The 19,175-nt window shown below is 37.0% G+C and overlaps 1 protein-coding gene across 18 annotated transcripts in view; it reads left to right on the top strand.

Moving 5' to 3' along the window:
- The window catches only part of DST (dystonin), a 496,232-nt gene that overhangs the window by 253,817 nt on the left and 223,240 nt on the right, over positions 1-19,175 (top strand). For 10 of the 18 annotated variants that reach the window (XM_043591694.1, XM_043591680.1, XM_043591693.1 and 7 more), the window contains 3 exons: positions 13,453-13,542; positions 15,821-15,898; positions 18,036-18,128. In XM_043591694.1, coding sequence (XP_043447629.1) covers positions 13,453-13,542; positions 15,821-15,898; positions 18,036-18,128 — 261 coding nt within the window. Of the gene's footprint in view, positions 1-13,452; positions 13,543-14,072; positions 14,172-15,820; positions 15,899-18,035; positions 18,129-19,175 lie in introns of all 18 variants that reach the window. The other 8 variants (XM_043591685.1, XM_043591689.1, XM_043591687.1 and 5 more) reach the window with 1 other exon arrangement.

Genomic DNA, 19,175 nt, shown 5'->3' with positions numbered 1-19,175 from the left:
TTGGATGGAATACCATGAGTATAAGTGGAGAGAGATGACAGGGGTAGTTTCAAGAATGTGACCTCAAGCATTCAGTTTAAAAAAAAAATTTTTTTTAACATTTATTCATTTTCGAAAGAGACAGAGTACAAGTGGGGGAGGGGCAGAGAGAGAGGGAGACACAGAATCCGAAGCAGGCTGCAGGCTCTGAGCTGTCAGCACAGAGCTCACCATGGGGCTCAAACTCACGAACTGTGAGATCATAACCTGAGCTGAAGCTGGACGTCTAACTGACTGAGTCACTCAGGCGCCCCAAGCATTCAGTTTTCTTTTCACATTCTCTTCGCCTTTGGGATTAGAAGGAGCGCTCTATTGTTCAAGCACTGGCCTATATGTCTTGCACTATACCCACAGCTGTGTCCTGTGGTTCACCTTTGCACATGGGGTCTCTGATTTGCTAGGTGTTACTTAGCTCAAGCCTACTCTTGGTGAGTCTTGTCAGTTCAAAAGAGAGAGTGCTCAGAACTGAGGCTGGAGAGAAAATCACTCACACTTAGATTTGAGGCTCCAGTATGAGGCATAAATACAGCATCTCCTCTGGTCGTGAACAGCTGGGAGGATTAGCCGTTGAGTATTTGTGGTGCACAGGGCTTGGTTGAGTAAATGGAATCTGGAAATTTGGCAAAATTGTAATGTCATTTAAGAAGTGAATCAACTTGAAGAAATTAAAGACATCTTTGAGAGTTTTAATCTTCCTACAGAAGGTATAATTCTGTTACAGGGATTACTTTAAACAACAGTTAATAGAACCTCTGTCAAAAAATTTTTATTAGGTGACTAATAGAATAAAGCTGTGTTTGTAACTCTGTTCAAAATTGCCAGTTTCCTAAATATGTTTTTCAGTGTTTTTATTTTGGAAATATACATCATGGTACTGGGGAGTTGGAATTTCATCTGGATTTAAGGAAGCTTTTTTTTAACAGGGAAGAGGTGTTAAGCATCAGCATGGATTGTAGCAAAGATAGAGGAATCTCATCATCTAGAAGTATCTTTAAAAATAGTTTCATTGTTCATCTCCCTGTGACAGTTGTCTTGGTCATAATCCAGGGTTATTTCAAAGGTTTAATGTAGAGGATACAACCAGTTGTTCTCAGTGGTTTGTCAGGACTCGAGGAAATGGGCTTATGTTTAAAGAAGAGTGAATTAATTTATGTGTAAAGTATCAGAGAGTGTCAGAGTATTGTAAAGGCCTTAAAACTATAAAATATGGGGTGCCTGGGTGGCTCAGTCAGTTAAGTGTCTGACTTTTGGTTTTGGTTGGGGTCATGATCTCATGGTTTGTGGGTTCAAGCCCCACGTCAGGCTCTGTGCTAACAGCATGGAGCCTGCTTGGGATTCTCTCTCCTTCTCTCTCTCTCTGTCTCTCCCCTGCTTGCTTGCTCTCTCTTTCAAAACAAATAAATAGACATTAAAAAAAAAAACTATGAAAGAAGCTACTGAGAGACCCCATAGATTTTCCAGCCCTTGATACTTAAAAAGAGATGAAGCTACCACTTGTGTGATCGCCTCCCTTGGTAGTCTCTTGCCCAGTGCTCCGAAAGGGAAGTAGCCGGGGTGCTGTGACCAGGAGATATCTGCACTTGCTGGCTCCACCTTCCCTGGCCCCTTCTCCACAGGTGGATTTGATTACTCGCCTAGCACTCCCCCTTCTCTATGAGGGCCTTGCTTCCTCCCCAGCCTAGAGCCTGACTCCTATTGCAAGCCTTCCAGCAAGTGGCTCACTGTTTGCTTGAGGACTGGCAGAAGCATGCTGGACATCATCCATGAAGTAAGATGAAGTTCCTTTTTGAAGGCTTAGCCGATTCTCCATTTTTTGTGTGTATGCTGAGATAGTACCTATTTTTTTCTATAAGCAACGGTGTTGTAAAAGGTATTTTCTTAATTTTTATTAGTTTTAAAATTCCAGTATAGTTACCATACAGTGTTATATTCATTTCAGGCATACAGTGTAGTGATTCAGTAATTCTGTACATTACCCAGTGCTCATCAAGATGAATGTACTCTTTGATCCCCATCACCTATTTCACCCATGCCCCACCCATCTCCCCTCTGGTAACCATCTCTGTGTTCTCTATAGTTGAGAGTCTGTTCTTTGCTTTGTCTCTTGTTTTCTTTGTTTCTTAAATTCCAAATATGAGTGAAATCATATGGTATTTGTCTTTCTCTGCTGACTTATTTCACTTAGCATTATACTGTCTTTTTCCATCCATGTTGTTGCAGATGGCAGGATTTCATTCTTTTTATGGATGAGTAGTATTCCATTTTGTGTGTGTGTGTGTGTGTGTGTATACATACACCACATGTTCTTTATCCATTTATCTATCAATGGACACTTGGGCTCATCCATAATTTGGCTATTATAAATAATGCTGCAGAAAACATAGGGGTGCATATGTCTTTTTGAATTAGCGTTTTGTATTCTTTGGGTAAATACCCAGTAGTTCACTGGATTATATGGTAATTCTATTTTTAATTTTTTGAGGAACTTCTGTATTGTTTTCTACAGTGGCTGAACCAGTTTTCATCCCCAAAAGTGCATGAGGGTTCTTTTTTCTTTACATCTTCAGTACTTGTTGTTTCTTGCGTTTTTGATTTTAGCCATTCTGACATGTGTGCAGTGATAACTCATTGTGGTTTTGATTTGCATTTCCCTGATGATGAATCTTTTCAGCGTCTTTTCATGTGTCTCTTGGCCATCTGTATGTCTTCTTTGGAAATGTCTGTTCATGTCTTCTGCCCATTTTTAATTGGATTACTTTTGGGGGGCATTGAGTTATATAATTTCTTTATATATTTTGGATACTAACTCTTTATCAGATATACCATTTGCAGATATCTTCAGCCATTTAGTAGCTTGCCTTTGAGTTTTGTTGATGCTTTCATTTGCTGTGCAGAAGCTTTTTATTTTGATGTAGTGTCAATAGTTTATTTTCACTTTTCTTTCTCCTGCCTGAGGAGACAGATCTAGAAAAATGTTACTATGGCCAGTGTCAGAAAAATTACTGGCTGTGCTTTCTTCTTGAATTTTTATGGTTTCAGTATCTCACATTTAAGTCCTTAAATCCATTTTGAGTTTATTTTTGTGTATGGTGTAAGAAAGTGGTCCAGTTGTAAAAGGTATTTTAAATGGTGCCACAAAGAGAGAGGACAGTTCTTTTTTGGGGACAAGTATCTACTTAATTGTTGAATTACTGTGTAACATGTCAGCCGTTGACACTCTATAGGGCATCTGACAAATGCCCCAAAGGAGATAATTCAACTCAAAAGCATTCAGTAAGCAGGTGCCATAACAAGCTTTAATCAGAATTGTGAAGTAGCTGACATTTTTGTCACTTTTCTATATCTCTTTCTTGGACTCTTCTGTCCCCACTCACCAGCTACCCAGAGTTCTCCTGTTGCCTTCTTAGTGTTAAAAGCTCTTACTCTGGAATCCTACCATGCCCTGCACTGCAGTGCTTCCTTCAGACTCTCCACCCACCCCCCTCCTCCCAAAAAAGTTATGCCATCTAATCATCAACCACGTAAGGTTTCTCTGAAATTGATAATGGGTGTTAAGAAGAAAATCAGTCAGATGAAGTGACTTGGCGTTAAGGGGCGAATGACTGATAGGTTTCTGTATTCCAGGAGCTGTCTTCATTTTCATATGGGAACTGAATATATTTACCTGAATGCATCACCATTTTCTAGTAACTAATCTGATCCTGACTTATGATACCGGTGTAACCTTCCCAGAGTCCTTAAGTGGGGATTTATTGAGGAAATGCACATTTTGTGAACTAGTTGTAAATTTTGGTCATGACTGTAATTTAAATAAAAGGAATTAACAATTTAAAAGAATTTACATGATTTTTACTGAAAAATATGCACAATTCTGTTTCAAACTTTTTCATTTGAAACTAGAATTTGAAAATACAGTGGAATCTTTCAAAATGTTGGTGGTGAAGGGTAGGACTTTGATGCTGTAGTTACAGACCATCTAGGTTAAATAGGCTTAATTTATGTCTAGTTATGTTTTTTCGGAGTTGGCACATATGAACTCATGTAGTACCTAGCTATTATAATAGTATTCTGCTCAGCTTTCATGATTTGTCTTATTAAATTATTATTGTTGTCACACATTTACATCAAAATTTAGTTTAGTTTTTTTTTTTTTTAAATTTTTTTTTTCAACATTTATTTATTTTTGGGACAGAGAGAGGCAGAGCATGAACGGGGGAGGGGCAGAGAGAGAGGGAGACACAGAATCGGAAACAGGCTCCAGGCTCTGAGCCATCAGCCCAGAGCCTGACGCGGGGCTCGAACTCACGGGCCGCGAGATCGTGACCTGGCTGAAGTCGGACGCTTAACCGACTGCGCCGCCCAGGCGCCCCAAAAATTTAGTTTTTAATGAAAAAAAAATTTAGTCTCATTGACTAGCTTATTAATTATTCATTAGAAGTATTGTGATTATAGCCCTCCCCACTTTGGCCAGCCTTTTGTTTCTTTTGCCCAAATTGTGAGAATGTGAACCAGAAAGAGGTGAGTATAAAAATGCCAGTGATGAGGGGTGTCTGGCTGGCTCAGTTGGTAGAGCAAGCAACTCTTGATCTGGGATTTGTGAGTCCAAGTCCTGTGTTGAGTGTAGAGTTTAAAACAAAAATGCTAGTGATTGGTTCCTTCTCTTTAACTTATGTTATTATTGAGAGCTGCTCTTGATAGAATAGCTTTTACTGTGATTTTTTTTTCAAGTCATAAATGGTTTAAAGAAAGATATATGTAAGTAATGAGCTAGGAGGATACTTGAAAAACTTCTAAAAGGTGATATCCATATCCTCCTGCCAAACATCATTAGATTTAACCCTTGGTGACAAAATACTGGACAGAAACATCCTTTAAATCTCAGCTAAAATAGTGCACCCCATCCTTCCTTTCCCTACTCCATTTAAAGACTACGTGGAATGGATAATGCTGGTTTCTTTATAAATCAGTGTTCATTGGTCTGACATTATAGTACAGAGGTTGTCTAGCCCACATCTTTAATAAAAATTAACTCCAAATAAAACAGTGGACAGATGCAAAAAAGTAAGTAGAGTAATTGATTTTTGAATTCATTTTTCTCTTTCAGTGACATTATTTGTAATTGCTCAGCACAAGAACTATACAACTCTGCAAGTGATCAAAGATCTGCAGGCTGATGGGGAAATACACACAAAAATAAATTTTCCCCCATCTTCCCTTAGAGGGAAGAACTGGAAGGAAATGTAGAGGATTCAAACCCAAACTAAACCAAACCAGAACCAACTATCCCAAACCCAAAACAGATTTTTATGGAAAATAGTTGCACGCTTGCAAAATTTTAAAAATTGAAGGAGCCTTTTGAAAAGATTCCTATGATAATAGTGAAACTGTGCAAAAGAGAATATAAAAAATATGTAGGTGAAGACTAAACTGTTCCCAAATCTTAAAAGTGTTTATTAGTAAAATAAATGCTTTTATTTTATTTAACCATCTAATGTTCTACCTTTTAGTGAAAGACTAGAGAAGACCTTTTTGCTTTTGTTTTTTAAATTGATTATAGATTATAAACCTGAAAGTTTAAAAGAGAAATCTTCTTTGTCAAAGAACTTACTGCCTCCAACATAAAGAAGACAGATTATTTGTACTGCCCAGGATCAACATTGATTTGTTTTAAACGCTTCCTTATTTTATTCATTAATACCTTAAGATTTATGATAAATATCTTTATAGTTTTATAAAACAGTAAAGAATATGAATTAAGTATGGCCTTAATGCTGACCTAATATATTTACTAAAAAAAAAGCATGACACGCCTTTTATTATAGCAGACAAGGATATTTCCCCATTATACTTGCTCGCACCAATTTAGAATTTATAGTAATTTAAGTAGAATGTAAACTGTAGCTTTTATTCTTTCACAATTCTTGAAGAAATAGTACTGGAGTAAAGAAAACTGTTCAGATAAAGCAACTAACTGATGCAGGCAGGCTGGTCCGAGGACCCAGAGGGGTCCCTGCGGGACCAGCCAAGAGGATCTTTGGCTTCTCACAGGATGGAAATCAAACAAGAGCCATGTTGGGGCACCTGGTGGCTCAGTAGGTTAAGTGTCTGACTTCAGCTGAGGTCATGATCTCACGGTTTGTGAGTTCAAGCCCCACGTCAGGCTCTGTGCTGACAGCTCAGAGCCTGGAGCCTGCTTCGGATTCTGTGTCTCCGTCTCTCTCTGCCCCTCCCCCGCTGTCTCTCTCTCTCTCTCTCTCTCTCTCTCTCTCTCTCTCTCACACACACACACACACACAAATAAATAAACATTAGGGGCGCCTGGATGGCTCAGTCGGTTAAGCGGCCGACTTCGGCTCAGGTCATGATTTTGCGGTCCGTGAGTTTGAGCCCCGCGTCGGGCTCTGTGCTGACTGCTCAGAGATTGGAGCCTGTTTCAGATTCTGTGTCTCCCTCTCTCTGACTCTCCCCCGTTCATGCTCTGTCTCTCTCTGTCTCAAAAATAAATAAACGTTAAAAAAAATTTTTTTTTAAATAAATAAACATTAAAAAAAATTAAAAAACAAAAAAAACCAAGAGCCGTGAGCTGACAGGAAAGAAGAGCCGAGTTTATTGACGACATAGAGCAGCTACAGACAATGGTGTCTAGGAGACTCAGGAGAAGGAGCATGAGTCTCATCTTTGCTTAGGGGTCTGGAGTTTTTGTTTTTTAAAGATTTTATTTTTGAGTAATCTCTATACCCAATGCAGGGCTCAAACCTACAACCCAGAAATCAAGAGTGGCATGTGCCAATGCCTGACCTGGCCAGACACCCCAGGGGGAGGGGGTCTGGAGTGTTTAACTGAGGTCGGTGGTCTGGTGTACATGTTCTCTCAGGCATCCAGGAACTTGTCCAACTAGGATGAGTGCTCAAGTGTCCTCCATAAGTCACTAATGCTCTGGAGCCAGGGGTCTTGACATCAAGGTGTTTGGAGTCAGTGGTCTTGGAGAACACTCATGGCAACCTACCTGGTCACTCCTTAGATGTTATCTATTGGTTGGAAGACTCCAAAGAAATCATTAACTCCTTGTCCTTTATTAGGAGGATATACATTAAAGCGTGTGTAAGAGGGACATGTAGGGTCTTAGCAAGAACAGAAGCATGAAAAGAAGCAAAGGAAAAAAAAAGCCATCTCTTTCTTTCATGGGGTCCCTTTGGTTTTCCTGTCTCATAATTACCCAAGAATATATATTGTTTTAAAACATATCTGTGTATTTTAAAAACATTAGTTACTTATCACTAGTTAGTAAGGTAATATATTAATAGATTAATTTAATTTTATGTTTGCTCCTCTTCCCTATTTTTATTTTTTGAACTAGAATTTCTAAGGATCTCTCCCAAGAGAATGTGGTAGCTTATTTTTCATGAGTGTATTGGTTTGAAGTAAAAAAAAATTGCATTGAAAAACATTTTAATTCATAGTTTTCACTGAAGCTGACTGTCCCTCTTCTCTTCACTCAATTAGTAGGCTGTGAGGCGATCTTATTTGGGACAAGCCTTCTTTTATTATTTATGTTCCTTCCTAAAGATAGCTAGTTGTTTTCCAGAATACTGTATCCTTTGGATGTAGGACTTCTTTAAGAGAGGACTTTGGATGCTTCTTGTGGCTGCTGTTGGGCCCCTTGCTGTGCTGGGATGTGTGCATTTTACCCAAGATTTACTGATAGAAGGCTCCCTCTGCTTTTTTCTGAGAGACCTTTCCTCATTATTGTGTATAGATTTGACCCTCAATAGCTTTATCTGTGATTAGGGTTTAAGATAATACTTTATTTTACTTTATTTTTTGCTCAAGATAATACTTTACAAGGAAGCTTTTATATTGGTCAGAGATACTGAGTCCTTGTTCTGCTTAAGAGCCTTCTGTGGTTCTCTTTGCTCAGGAAAGGTCTGAGCTTCTTCCCAAAGTGGCATGCAAAGCTGTCACGCCGGGTCTCCCAGCCCACCTTTCCCCACCTCACCTTCTGCCTCTCCTTTCACTCATTTCACAGGCTGCTTTCCTTCCTCGGAGCTCACAACACAGTTGTGTGCATGTTTGCCTGGTTGTCTTTGTTCTTGCTCTTCCCTCCTCTTGGAACATTAAGCTCTTTTCTCCATTTCTGTCACCTCAGTCTGAAGGCTTCGAGAGGCGGCACTCTCTTATTATTCATCTTTGTACACTTACAAGTTAAATGACACCCGGGCATGTAATGGACGCTCAGTAAAGATTTAGTGACCTGAACCGAACTGCAGCTACATGGTAACTTTAAGTTTAAATGTGGGAAGTAACATTGTGGAATTTTCCTAGATTAACAACAACCACTACAAAATCAGACTTTTAAAAAAGGCAGTTTTAAATGTATTTATTTATTTATTTATTTATTTATTTATTTATTTTTAAAATTTTTTTTTTCAACGTTTATTTATTTTTGGGACAGAGAGAGACAGAGCATGAACGGGGTAGGGGCAGAGAGAGAGGGAGACACAGAATCAGAAACAGGCTCCAGGCTCTGAGCCATCAGCCCAGAGCCTGACGCGGGGCTCGAACTCACGGACCGCGAGATTGTGACCTGGCTGAAGTCGGACGCTTAACCGACTGCGCCACCCAGGCGCCCCTAAATGTATTTAAATGAACAGCTAGATGATGATCTTATCTTCAAAGTTGTATTTGACTTAGGCAACAACAAACCAAACAATCAAAAGTTAACAAATTTTCAGAGTAGGGTTTTTGGTCATTTAAGCCATTTAGATGATGTAAATCTGGCAGAATATATACATATATATCTTAAAAATGAATTGCAGTATTGCTTATGTCATCATCACTATCACCTTGTTTATAATCTCTCTCCTGGTGTGCCCTCCCCACCATTTTGTACTTTATTTTCCTTCCTTAGGATACTCTTCTTAAGCAAAGGATTAGTGCCCTCTAGGGGCGAACTGCAGATGCAATGCAGTGCGCACCTTTTAAAAAGCACTGCAAATTCTAGAATTGTATGAAATACAGAAAATGATGCTTCATCCTTATTATGTAATTCAAGTTATATAATTTAATCCCAGAGTATCTCAGACTGCTTTCACTTTGCTCATCACTTCCCGTAGCACGATTTATTCAGACAGTTCTTTTGCCCCACGGGGGAAAATTTCCAAAATGAGAAGAAAGAACGTTTTATTAAAAATTGAAGCAGAAGGTTAAGACTGCTGGCAGTTAGTATAGTCATCTGTGAAGGAAAGTTACCAGGCCAAATGTCTATGACTCAGGCTTAGGACAAAATAAAAAGCTTTTCTGTGTCAGTTTAACTATTTAATTCCTTTTTTTCTTTATAAATTGGTCACTAGATGAGCTATTTCTAGAGAAGCCCAATTATTTCCACTCATTTCATCCACAACCACTCATTCCCCATAATGCAGATTTGCTGACTTTTAATAGTTGATTAACATTTTCTTTCATCCCATTCTTTGGTGGTCAGAAAAATGAGCAAATACAAGCACTTGAACACAGACAACCTCAGGTGCCTAGGAATAGTTCATTGTGTATGTATTTGCATTTATTATTATTACTATTATTATTATTACTATTATTATTATAACTCCTTTTTTTCTTAAGATTTTATTTTTAAGTAATATGTACACCCAAGGTAGGACTTGAACATACAACCCTGAGATCGAGTCCTATGCTCTTCTGAATGAGCCAGCCAACTGTCCCTGTATTTATTATTGTTAATAATGGTAACATTTGCTTGACATAGCAAGATAAAGATGATGATAATGGTATCTCTTGCAGTTGTGTGGCATTTTTTATATGTAGTATTTACGTGAACCTTCAGAATAATCACTTGAGGCAGGAAAAATAGGCAGTATAGCCTCAGGATTTTTTCAAGTATTACAGAAATTAAATTAGTGTATTTCTGTATTCTCTCCTAAAATTCTTAAGAAGTTAAGCCATAAGACTTAAGGACAGCTTTCCATTGTACCATTTTCAGATCACAGAATTTTTGTTCTCTGGTTTAGACTAGAGGCCTGTGTGCAAAGTTTTATTTTGAAGATGAGAAAATTGAGGCCTAGAGAGGATAGGCAGCTGGTGCTAGTTCATGAGACCCGTGGCAGAAGCAAGACTAAAATGCAGGTTTCCTCATTCTTTTTTCCCTTATTACATGTTTTCTTTTTTCCTAACTTGGTTTTGCATGGCATCATATTATTATTATCCTTCTCTACACATATCTAACTTAATTTTTCTTTACTGTTGGCATATATATGATGATGAAAAATGGCGCCTGATTTTGGAAATTGTCCCTGATGTCAGAAAGAAGGTTTAGTTTGATTTGGCAAAAAGCAAGTTGTGAAATTGCCTTCCTATGAAATAAGTGTTCAGAATCACACTTCATCTTTAACTGTCTGAGAGTGAGAATGACAAAGGAAGTGGATGTGGATTGAAATGTGGCTTTGGCAGTGCGTGGGCGGGTCCAGTGGACCAGAGAGCATGGAATTCTCAGCACTATGTGTTAGTTCCTGTCATGGCAGGCCACATCCTGATCGTGCGCTGAGAATGTCAGACCTGTACAATAAAGTCATTTATTTTGAGAGATTAAGCCAGGATCAGGAACTACATAGTATTATTTATATAAATGTGATCTCTTTTAGGTTCAGGCTCTTTTAGAGTTAGGCTGCCTTCTCGTTACACTGGAGATGCACAGGGAAGTACTTAGATCTAGATGGCATCGATGTGCAGAAATTGATAAGCGTAACTCTTCTGCCTGGTTTTTAAGTAGGTCCTTAGTCTTGTAAATTAAATTCATAGTTTGGAATGGGACTAAAGGAATTCTTACAGTGCTCCAATGAGTGAGTAGAAAAGTAAGCATTAAGGGTGCTGGGTGACTGTCAGTTGAGCTTTCGACTCTTGGTTTTGGCTCAGGTCATGATGTCATGTTTCGTGCGTCAGGCACTGCTGCCATTGTGGAGTCTGCTTGGGATTCTCTCTCTCTCAAAAGAATTAAATAAACTTAAAAAAATTAAAAAAAAGAAAAGTATTAGTACTCATTTCTCTAGGTTGCTTATTTGCATGCATATGTGTCATGCGTGTGGTAGATGTGTTCCTGAAAATATTCTTGAAAATTGATTCATCTCTGAAATATAATTGAGAACTTGAGGGGATTGTCATTTAATGGTATCCCAAATGGAAGGGATAATCACTTTATAACTTTTTTGGATATTTACAGATTTTCTAAATTAGAACTGCCTAAAATATGTTATGCTCTTTTTTTTTAGGAAACTGAAACATTTTTTAAACTGTATTTTACTGTTGAATTGTTATCTTGTGACACCAAAGATTCAGCTGATATTTATCAGGAATTAGGAAATCAAAATAAAATGTCAGTCTGTGAAGATGGGGACACTTGTTTTAACGTAATTTGACTCACTTTCAGTGTTACTGGACATTTTATAGGTACTATTGATATCAGCAGTTATTTAGAGCTGTTGAGCCTAAGTTTAATACTTACATTATTTGAGCTAATGATCCCTAGATAGGTAATCAAATATTGAAAAGTTCTGTGAGGGGCGCCTGGGTGGCGCAGTCGGTTAAGCGTCCGACTTCAGCCAGGTCATGATCTCGCGGTCCGTGAGTTCGAGCCCCGCGTCAGGCTCTGGGCTGATGGCTCAGAGCCTGGAGCCTGTTTCCGATTCTGTGTCTCCCTCTCTCTCTGCCCCTCCCCCATTCATGCTCTGTCTCTCTCTGTCCCAAAAATAAATAAATGTTGAAAAAAAAAAATTAAAAAAAAAAAAAGTTCTGTGATTTAGGCAAAAACACATAGGAATTAGTAAGTTTAATATGAAACAAGCGAATTTTTCTTCATTAATAAAAAGTATTTTCGGGGCGCCTGGGTGGCGCAGTCGGTTAAGCGTCCAACTTCAGCCAGGTCACGATCTCGCGGTCCGTGAGTTCGAGCCCCGCGTCGGGCTCTGGGCTGATGGCTCAGAGCCTGGAGCCTGTTTCTGATTCTGTGTCTCCCTCTCTCTCTGCCCCTCCCCCGTTCATGCTCTGTCTCTCTCTGTCCCAAAAGTAGATGAACGTTGAAAAAAAAATTAAAAAAAAAATAAAAAAAATAAAAAGTATTTTCTGACACAGATAACTGGAAAATATGTATGTAGTCAACTAAGATAATAAAATGTAATAGTATTTGAAGTTTTTTAGGATGAAAAACTTAACCATCAAAAGTTTGTTTCCAGTTTACTTTAGCCCTTGCTTGTTATGCATTCAGATAGTTTTGATCATAGTTTAGATCTTGTTATTATTTTGTGCTGTATATTCACTTGACATTTTGGAAATGCAAAGAAGTTTGACTTATATGTACAAAACCTTTGAGAGTTTACCACACCAACTGGCAAGCATATAGGGCTTGTGCCCTATGTGTGATGTAGGTGGGATTCTGGTCTCTGCCTCTGGGCCACTTCCTTGACTCTTTTAATGAGATCAACACAAAGTAATGCAGCCTGGAATCACTAAAAGGTGAGAAAATGGAAACATGCCAACCCGCTGTGGAACAGCCATCTTAATAGCCTGCTTTGACATTTGTCTCTCTAGCACAAACCTTAGAGCAGGCCAAGTATTTACAGGAGATATCCCTACTTGGCAGACTGAACAAAGCTTTTGGGAAATCTTTGGTGTTTTGTGCTCTAAAGTCACAAGCTTAAATCAGGCCTGTGGAATGGAGGAAGAAGCTATTATAGATTAGGTGTTAACTTTGTGCTAGTGTTAATGTGGTTATAAAAACCCCCTGTCACAAGAAGATTTATGTTGTGCACAGGATGGTTTGGGCAGAGGTCTTCTAACTTGACATACGTGAATTAAAAATTTTTTTGAAAAATATATAGAGACTAAGGAAATTTCAAAAATAGTAAGACTATAGTCTCATGGGCCCTTCACCTAGCTTATATTTCTGGAATTTTAAAGTGTGGAACGTGTATATCTGGCCTTCTGTATCTAGTGGCACAAAGAATAGGAGGAAAGACCAGCTCGGGTTAGGGGGAGGGGTGAAAACTTGCTTGTCTTGCTAAGGTGGCTCTGGCTGTTATATCGGGAATCATGAATAAGGTTATTGCCATTGCCTGTATTTAAAAAATTGTAACCCTATGTAGTTGTCCAAGCTTATTTATAGTAACTCTAGTATGTTAAAAAGATAACAATTTTGTTTGTCTTTAGGAATTACTAATATGAAATTTACTTTTTTTTAGTTTTTTTTAAATTCAAATTTAGTTTTTAAGTAATGAGAAAATCAAAGTGAAAATATTGCTGCAAGAATGAACACTGTATGAGGAATGTTTCCTACTTGTCCTTGTTCTTGTTTTTGTGTTAAAGATGATCTACGTTCTAGACCCAAAAGTTAAATTGCTTTTCTTTGTGTAGGTTAGAAAACATGTGAATGATCTCTATGAAGACTTAAGGGATGGACACAATTTAATCTCTCTTTTAGAGGTTCTTTCGGGAGATACCTTGGTAAGTTTTAAATTTCCTAATTTAGTTTGAAGAACACGTAATGCTGTCTACGTAAGGACCAGTGTGTTGTTGGTAGAGACTGTTCAGATTTTTGCAACATTCGCCTTTAGAGCTGTGAATTCTGCCTGCAAAAAGAGTTCTGGTTAGATTCCTGATCATTTTCAGACTTCAAGTGATGTGAATTTGGGAGATTGAAGCCCTTTGACTACTTTGCTTATGTAATCAGTTCTATAATAAAACTACTATTTTTGTTCTTGCTTCTTTTTTTACCTTTGGGTTTTTTTGCTTAGCAGAGGTTGGATGCATAATATAACCACATATTAAAAGACTCACAAATAGCAAGGAAATAAACATTGCTTTCTGGAAAATGGTCTAACCCATTCCACAGGTGTCATTTCCTTTTTTGTGAACATTACTTCCCCTTCTTGGTTACTTGTTCTCCTTCATTATGTTCTGTTCATGCTCTTCTTTTCATTTCTGGTCTGTCTTGTGTCTTTGCTGTCCTATCTTGTGTCTGTTATATTCATTAGCCAAGGGAGCGAGATTTTTTGAAGACCTTACGATTGGTGAGTGCAACAGAAGCATGCGAATATGAACAGCATGAGGATGTGGAGGATGAGGATAAGGGGGTAGGTGTCGGCCCCCATAACTCGACTAACCTAGCCATTACAGTGCGGTGAGCGCTAACGTGATAGAGAAGTAACCCATGGGTTCGGGCTCCTTTTTAGAAAATTATAGAAGGGACCAAAACCCATAGTGAGGTAGATGTGTGTGTACCAAAAAAATTGGACAAAGGAAGTATTTTCTCTTTAAATTTATTTAGACGTTACTGTGCAGTGCATGGTAATTGAACATATGTGATTGAATTATATGATGCCATTTTAGCTAAAGAATTTTACATGCATTTTATATAAATGTGGAAATCTTGACAACTAGCCTGCTAATTTTTATGCAAATTTGTTCCACTTCTGGAATTTATATTTCAAATGTGGCAACTATTGCTTTATTTGAAGGGACTTATGGAAATTTATTTCCTATTTAAGTTTATGCTTTAAATCATACTGACAGTAGGTATTTGATGGACATTATTTATGTATTTTCTATGTCTTATTTTTATTTAGAAGGGGGGAAAGTTTTAAAATCTGGATTCCTGGTAGAACCTATAGAACTGTTTCATCTTCATGACACTTAGTTGACTTCAGCCCACCTTTGCAAGACAGATAATGCTTCTTTTGTCATCTACATCCCAAGTGCCCCTGATTTGGAAATTGTGCTTTTTTTTTTGGATCCATTGGGTGAATTTACCAACATTATTTCTACCTGTTTATATAGAACCTATTTTTCCGTTCTGTACTCTGCTGTCTTTTCATTATGGTGCCTTGGCTCTCAATATTCATATTTGAGAAGCTAAGCTGTCAGTGTTTTTTTTCTTTTCTTCCTTTTGGGAGATTTTATGTGAAAAATTTCAACTCCATTCTTTGTATTTTTGTTAAGCATCTTCTCAGCTCTATCTCCTTATGTTTTCCGTCTGCTAACTTGTTACATTTCTCAAGGAAAACGGCACCAACGAAAAGAATTATGGATTGCCAGTTTTCCTGAGATCATAAACAGTCATGTCCATCCCTAAGCAGTAAAACTATTAGAGTCCAACTGATTTTGTGAAAAAGCTAAAATAAAATAAAGAGGAAATATATGGCTTTAATTGCTTTTTTCTCTTCCTCTATCATGGCTAAGTAAGACTCCATCTTTCTCCTTCTTGGTGATTTTTATACTAACTGCATGCTACTTTACCTCATTTTCATTAACATGCCATACATATATAATTATAAAAACCCGCTTGACAATAGACTTTATTAAGAAGGCAAAATGGGGAATGGTATTTAATTCTTTCTGTGCATCCAAAGCTAATAAACTGTAGGCTAGAATTGTAGTATAATGACTATAAAAAGTCTGTATGTTCTGTAGCATTTTTTCTTTTCCTTTTGTTTAAATAAAGCAAAATGGAATAAAGCATATGTTTAAATAAAACATTTGGAGAAATCCCTATTTGTTTAAATTCAATTTCAAATAATACAAAACAATTAAAAGTATTTAATGTAATTTAATTTAATTTTAATTTAAAAAATCTAATGGGTTTACCCAAATATTAAATCCTGTTTTGATATGTTAAGATGAGCATAAAGTGTATTTATAGAGTATACATCATAAGTGTATTTAGCATGGTCAGTGGTATCAGAAACTATAGTGTTTTTTATACCCTGCATTTTTCTATTCTTAGCCCAGAGAAAAAGGTCGGATGCGTTTTCACAGACTACAGAATGTACAAATTGCACTTGACTATTTGAAAAGACGCCAGGTATGATGTTTTTCAAAGACTATAATCATATAAACATATGTGATGGAGTACATCTAGATAGGAACATGTCAGGGGATGAAACGGTTACATTTGTCAATTATAATGTTTAATTTTGTGCTTTTGAGAGACAAATATTTAAAAATATGTTCAAACATTTGCTCCAAAGAAAAGGAAGTTAATAGTAGGTGTAAGCCCACAGGAATTATAAGTGGCTGCATTTCCATCTGAATAAGAGCTACTGATTTTCCTTCTGTTAGAATTGGAATGCTTTGCCTAGGAAGTTAATGACCTTTTAGTAGCAAGAGAATGTTAAGAATGCCTATGAAAAGTTCTTAGTAGTGGGGCAATACTTTATTATTTATACTTAGTATATAAAATTATTTAAAAAAAATTTTTTTTTCAACATTTATTTATTTTTGGGACAGAGAGAGACAGAGCATGAACGGGGGAGGGGCAGAGAGAGAGGGAGACACAGAATCGGAAACAGGCTCCAGGCTCTGAGCCATCAGCCCAGAGCCTGACGCGGGGCTCGAACTCCCGGACCGCGAGATCGTGACCTGGCTGAAGTCGGACGCTTAACCGACTGTGCCACCCAGGCGCCCCATAAAATTATTTTTATAAAAAATAGTTGATGGACTACTTTCAAAAAACTTAGTGTAAGCATTTTTAATACTTAGTGGTATGACAATATTTTTTTTTATAAATAGATAATATTGGGTAATTAACAGGAGTTAAAAATAAAACAACAACCTCCAACTAACTTGAGGTTTTAGAAGAAGTCATGGTTAAAGAATGAAAACCATATTGGATATGATCTTGATTTGGTGGCATTGTGGTATTATAGTGGTATAAGCCAAAATATTGGTAATTTTTCAAATAGTAGAGAAAAGGAAAGAAAGAAAATCAGGGGAATGGAAAATTACTGCGAACAATGAGAAATCAGAGGTGGCAGCAATTTAGCTTGTTAATGGAATAAGGAAAAAAGGAAGGGAGGAAAATGGGGAGAGGTAAACACCATTTTTTTATTCATTTATTTAGTTTATTAACATTACAGTGATTTACTTAAACTCAGATAAACACTGCGTGCTTAAATATGTTAAATGTTACTTTTATTTACCTTATTATTCTTTTTTAAAAAATATTTTTGAGGTTTATTTATTTGGAAAGAGCGAGAGAGTACAAGTGGGGGGTGGGGGTCATAGAGGAGAGACAGAATCCCAAGCAGGCTCCGCACCATCAGCGCAGAGCAGGATGAGAGGCTTAAATTCAAACTGTGAGATCATGACCTGAGTTGAGATCAAGAGGCAGATGCTTAACCAACTGAGCCGCCCAGGCACTCCTGTTTACCTTATTATTAATTCTAGTGGAAGTTTTCATAAGGACTGATGGTTGATTATGTTTCCTTGTCTGAAGTGTTTTTGTCAGTGTTTTGTCCAGGAAGTGAGATGTTAGTTATTATTGTGTTTGATTCATGATATTTAATTATTTTTATCCAGGATATAAATGATAGGTATCATTACTATATTTGTTTACCTGAAAATGCATAATTTGATACTTAATAAGCTTTAAGTATTATTGTTTGTTTTTATTTTTATTTTTCATATTTGAGCAGCCTTCCAAATATCCAGTGACTTACATATTTATTTATCTTGGTAACAATTTATGGTAGATAAATGGAAAAAAGATGCTAGTTTTTTTTTTTAATTTTTTTCCCACTTTGTGACAGAAGTATGAGAAAGTTGTTAAACTATTTTATGGTTCAGAACAGTATCTTAATGGTTACAGCAAAATAAAGCTTATTTTCAAGTGATAAAATTGTGTCTAATATTAAAATCTCAAGTATTTAAGAATTCCCAACTTCAGTAGTATTTTTCAATTGGAAAGTGATTACTTATAATACTTGTTCTAGAAGAAAAAACAGAGTAACGCCCTTTTTTTTTCCTTTGTGGTGACTCTATAATTTGCAATCTAAAGTGAGTAGAGATAAGGGAGTAAGACAATATTTTGAGGATTTACTTGTGTTTAGATCACTCAATTTTTTTCTTTGTGTAATTTAGAATTGATTTTATGTAGGTAAGTATAACTTATGTGCTGGTTTGAAAAAGTTTTCTTTATTTCTTCTTTCCATATAACACAGGTGAAATTAGTGAATATTAGAAATGATGACATAACAGATGGAAATCCCAAGTTGACTTTGGGATTAATATGGACAATAATTTTGCACTTTCAGGTAAGCTTAATTTTTCTTAGTTATCATTTCTTTTAGCCTCTCATTGCTGATTTTCAAGTGGTTCATATGAAGAATAAATTATGCACTTACATCCTATGGAAGAAAATAAATTTCAGCCTTCTTAAAAAGTACATTTGAATTTTTCCTTTCAAGTAACATACTGCCTGTGAACCTTGCACCCTGTCTCCTGGTATTGATGAGCTTAAATATTCTAAGATGCTTGTAATCCTGTTGTGGAAAACTGGCCTCTATGCTCTGGAGCCCAAATATGTATGGTGAAGACAAGAGTTTGGATATAAAGAGGAACAATAGCTTTAAGAGAAACAATAGCTTTGTTGCTTTGCTGGGCAAAGAAGACTGCAGCAGGCTCAGGCCCTCAAAATACAAGCCCACCTGGAGGAAGGGGCTCCAGGATTTTATAGGGAAATACAGGATCCAGCTGGTTTCCACAGGAATTGTGTACCTACTACTAGCCAAGTTCATCATGTTTTCTAGGTGGCTCTGGGTTCCTGAAGCAAAAGGCTAAGAAGGGAGGAAGGGAGGTTTACGGAAGAGAGGAAAAAGGTTACTTAGTTTAAAATTGAACCTCCCTGAAGCATTAATGCAGCCATTTTGATTTTAACTTCTACTTTTAAGCGGTTTCAGTCTCAGTGTTGGAAGACACAGATTCTTTTTATGGAATGCAGACTCATTTCTTTTATTTATTGGATAGTATTACTTGATTTAGATACATAAAAATTTTATGATTCAATCCTTAGAATGGTTTTTATTGGTATAATGGTTTCTCAGCTGTGCAAACTCCTTTTTCCTGTTGATAGACACTAGATGGCAGTATAATTCTCATAACGGTATCTCCTGAATTAGAAGAATCTGTATTTTGTGTAGACCTGTACTTTCTCAAATTGGATTTGAGGAGAGTCAGTGCAGATTTGTTAACTATGATTTATATAAAAAATCTGTGCTCATTGAGGGCTTATTTTGATTTTTTAGTTTTTTTTTTTTTTGAAAACAAACAAACAAACAAAAAACATCTTTATTTGATTTAAG

Source organism: Prionailurus bengalensis, chromosome B2, assembly GCF_016509475.1.
Source record: "Prionailurus bengalensis isolate Pbe53 chromosome B2, Fcat_Pben_1.1_paternal_pri, whole genome shotgun sequence".
NCBI lineage: Eukaryota > Metazoa > Chordata > Mammalia > Carnivora > Felidae > Prionailurus > Prionailurus bengalensis.
This window is presented reverse-complemented; position numbering and strand designations above follow the sequence as displayed.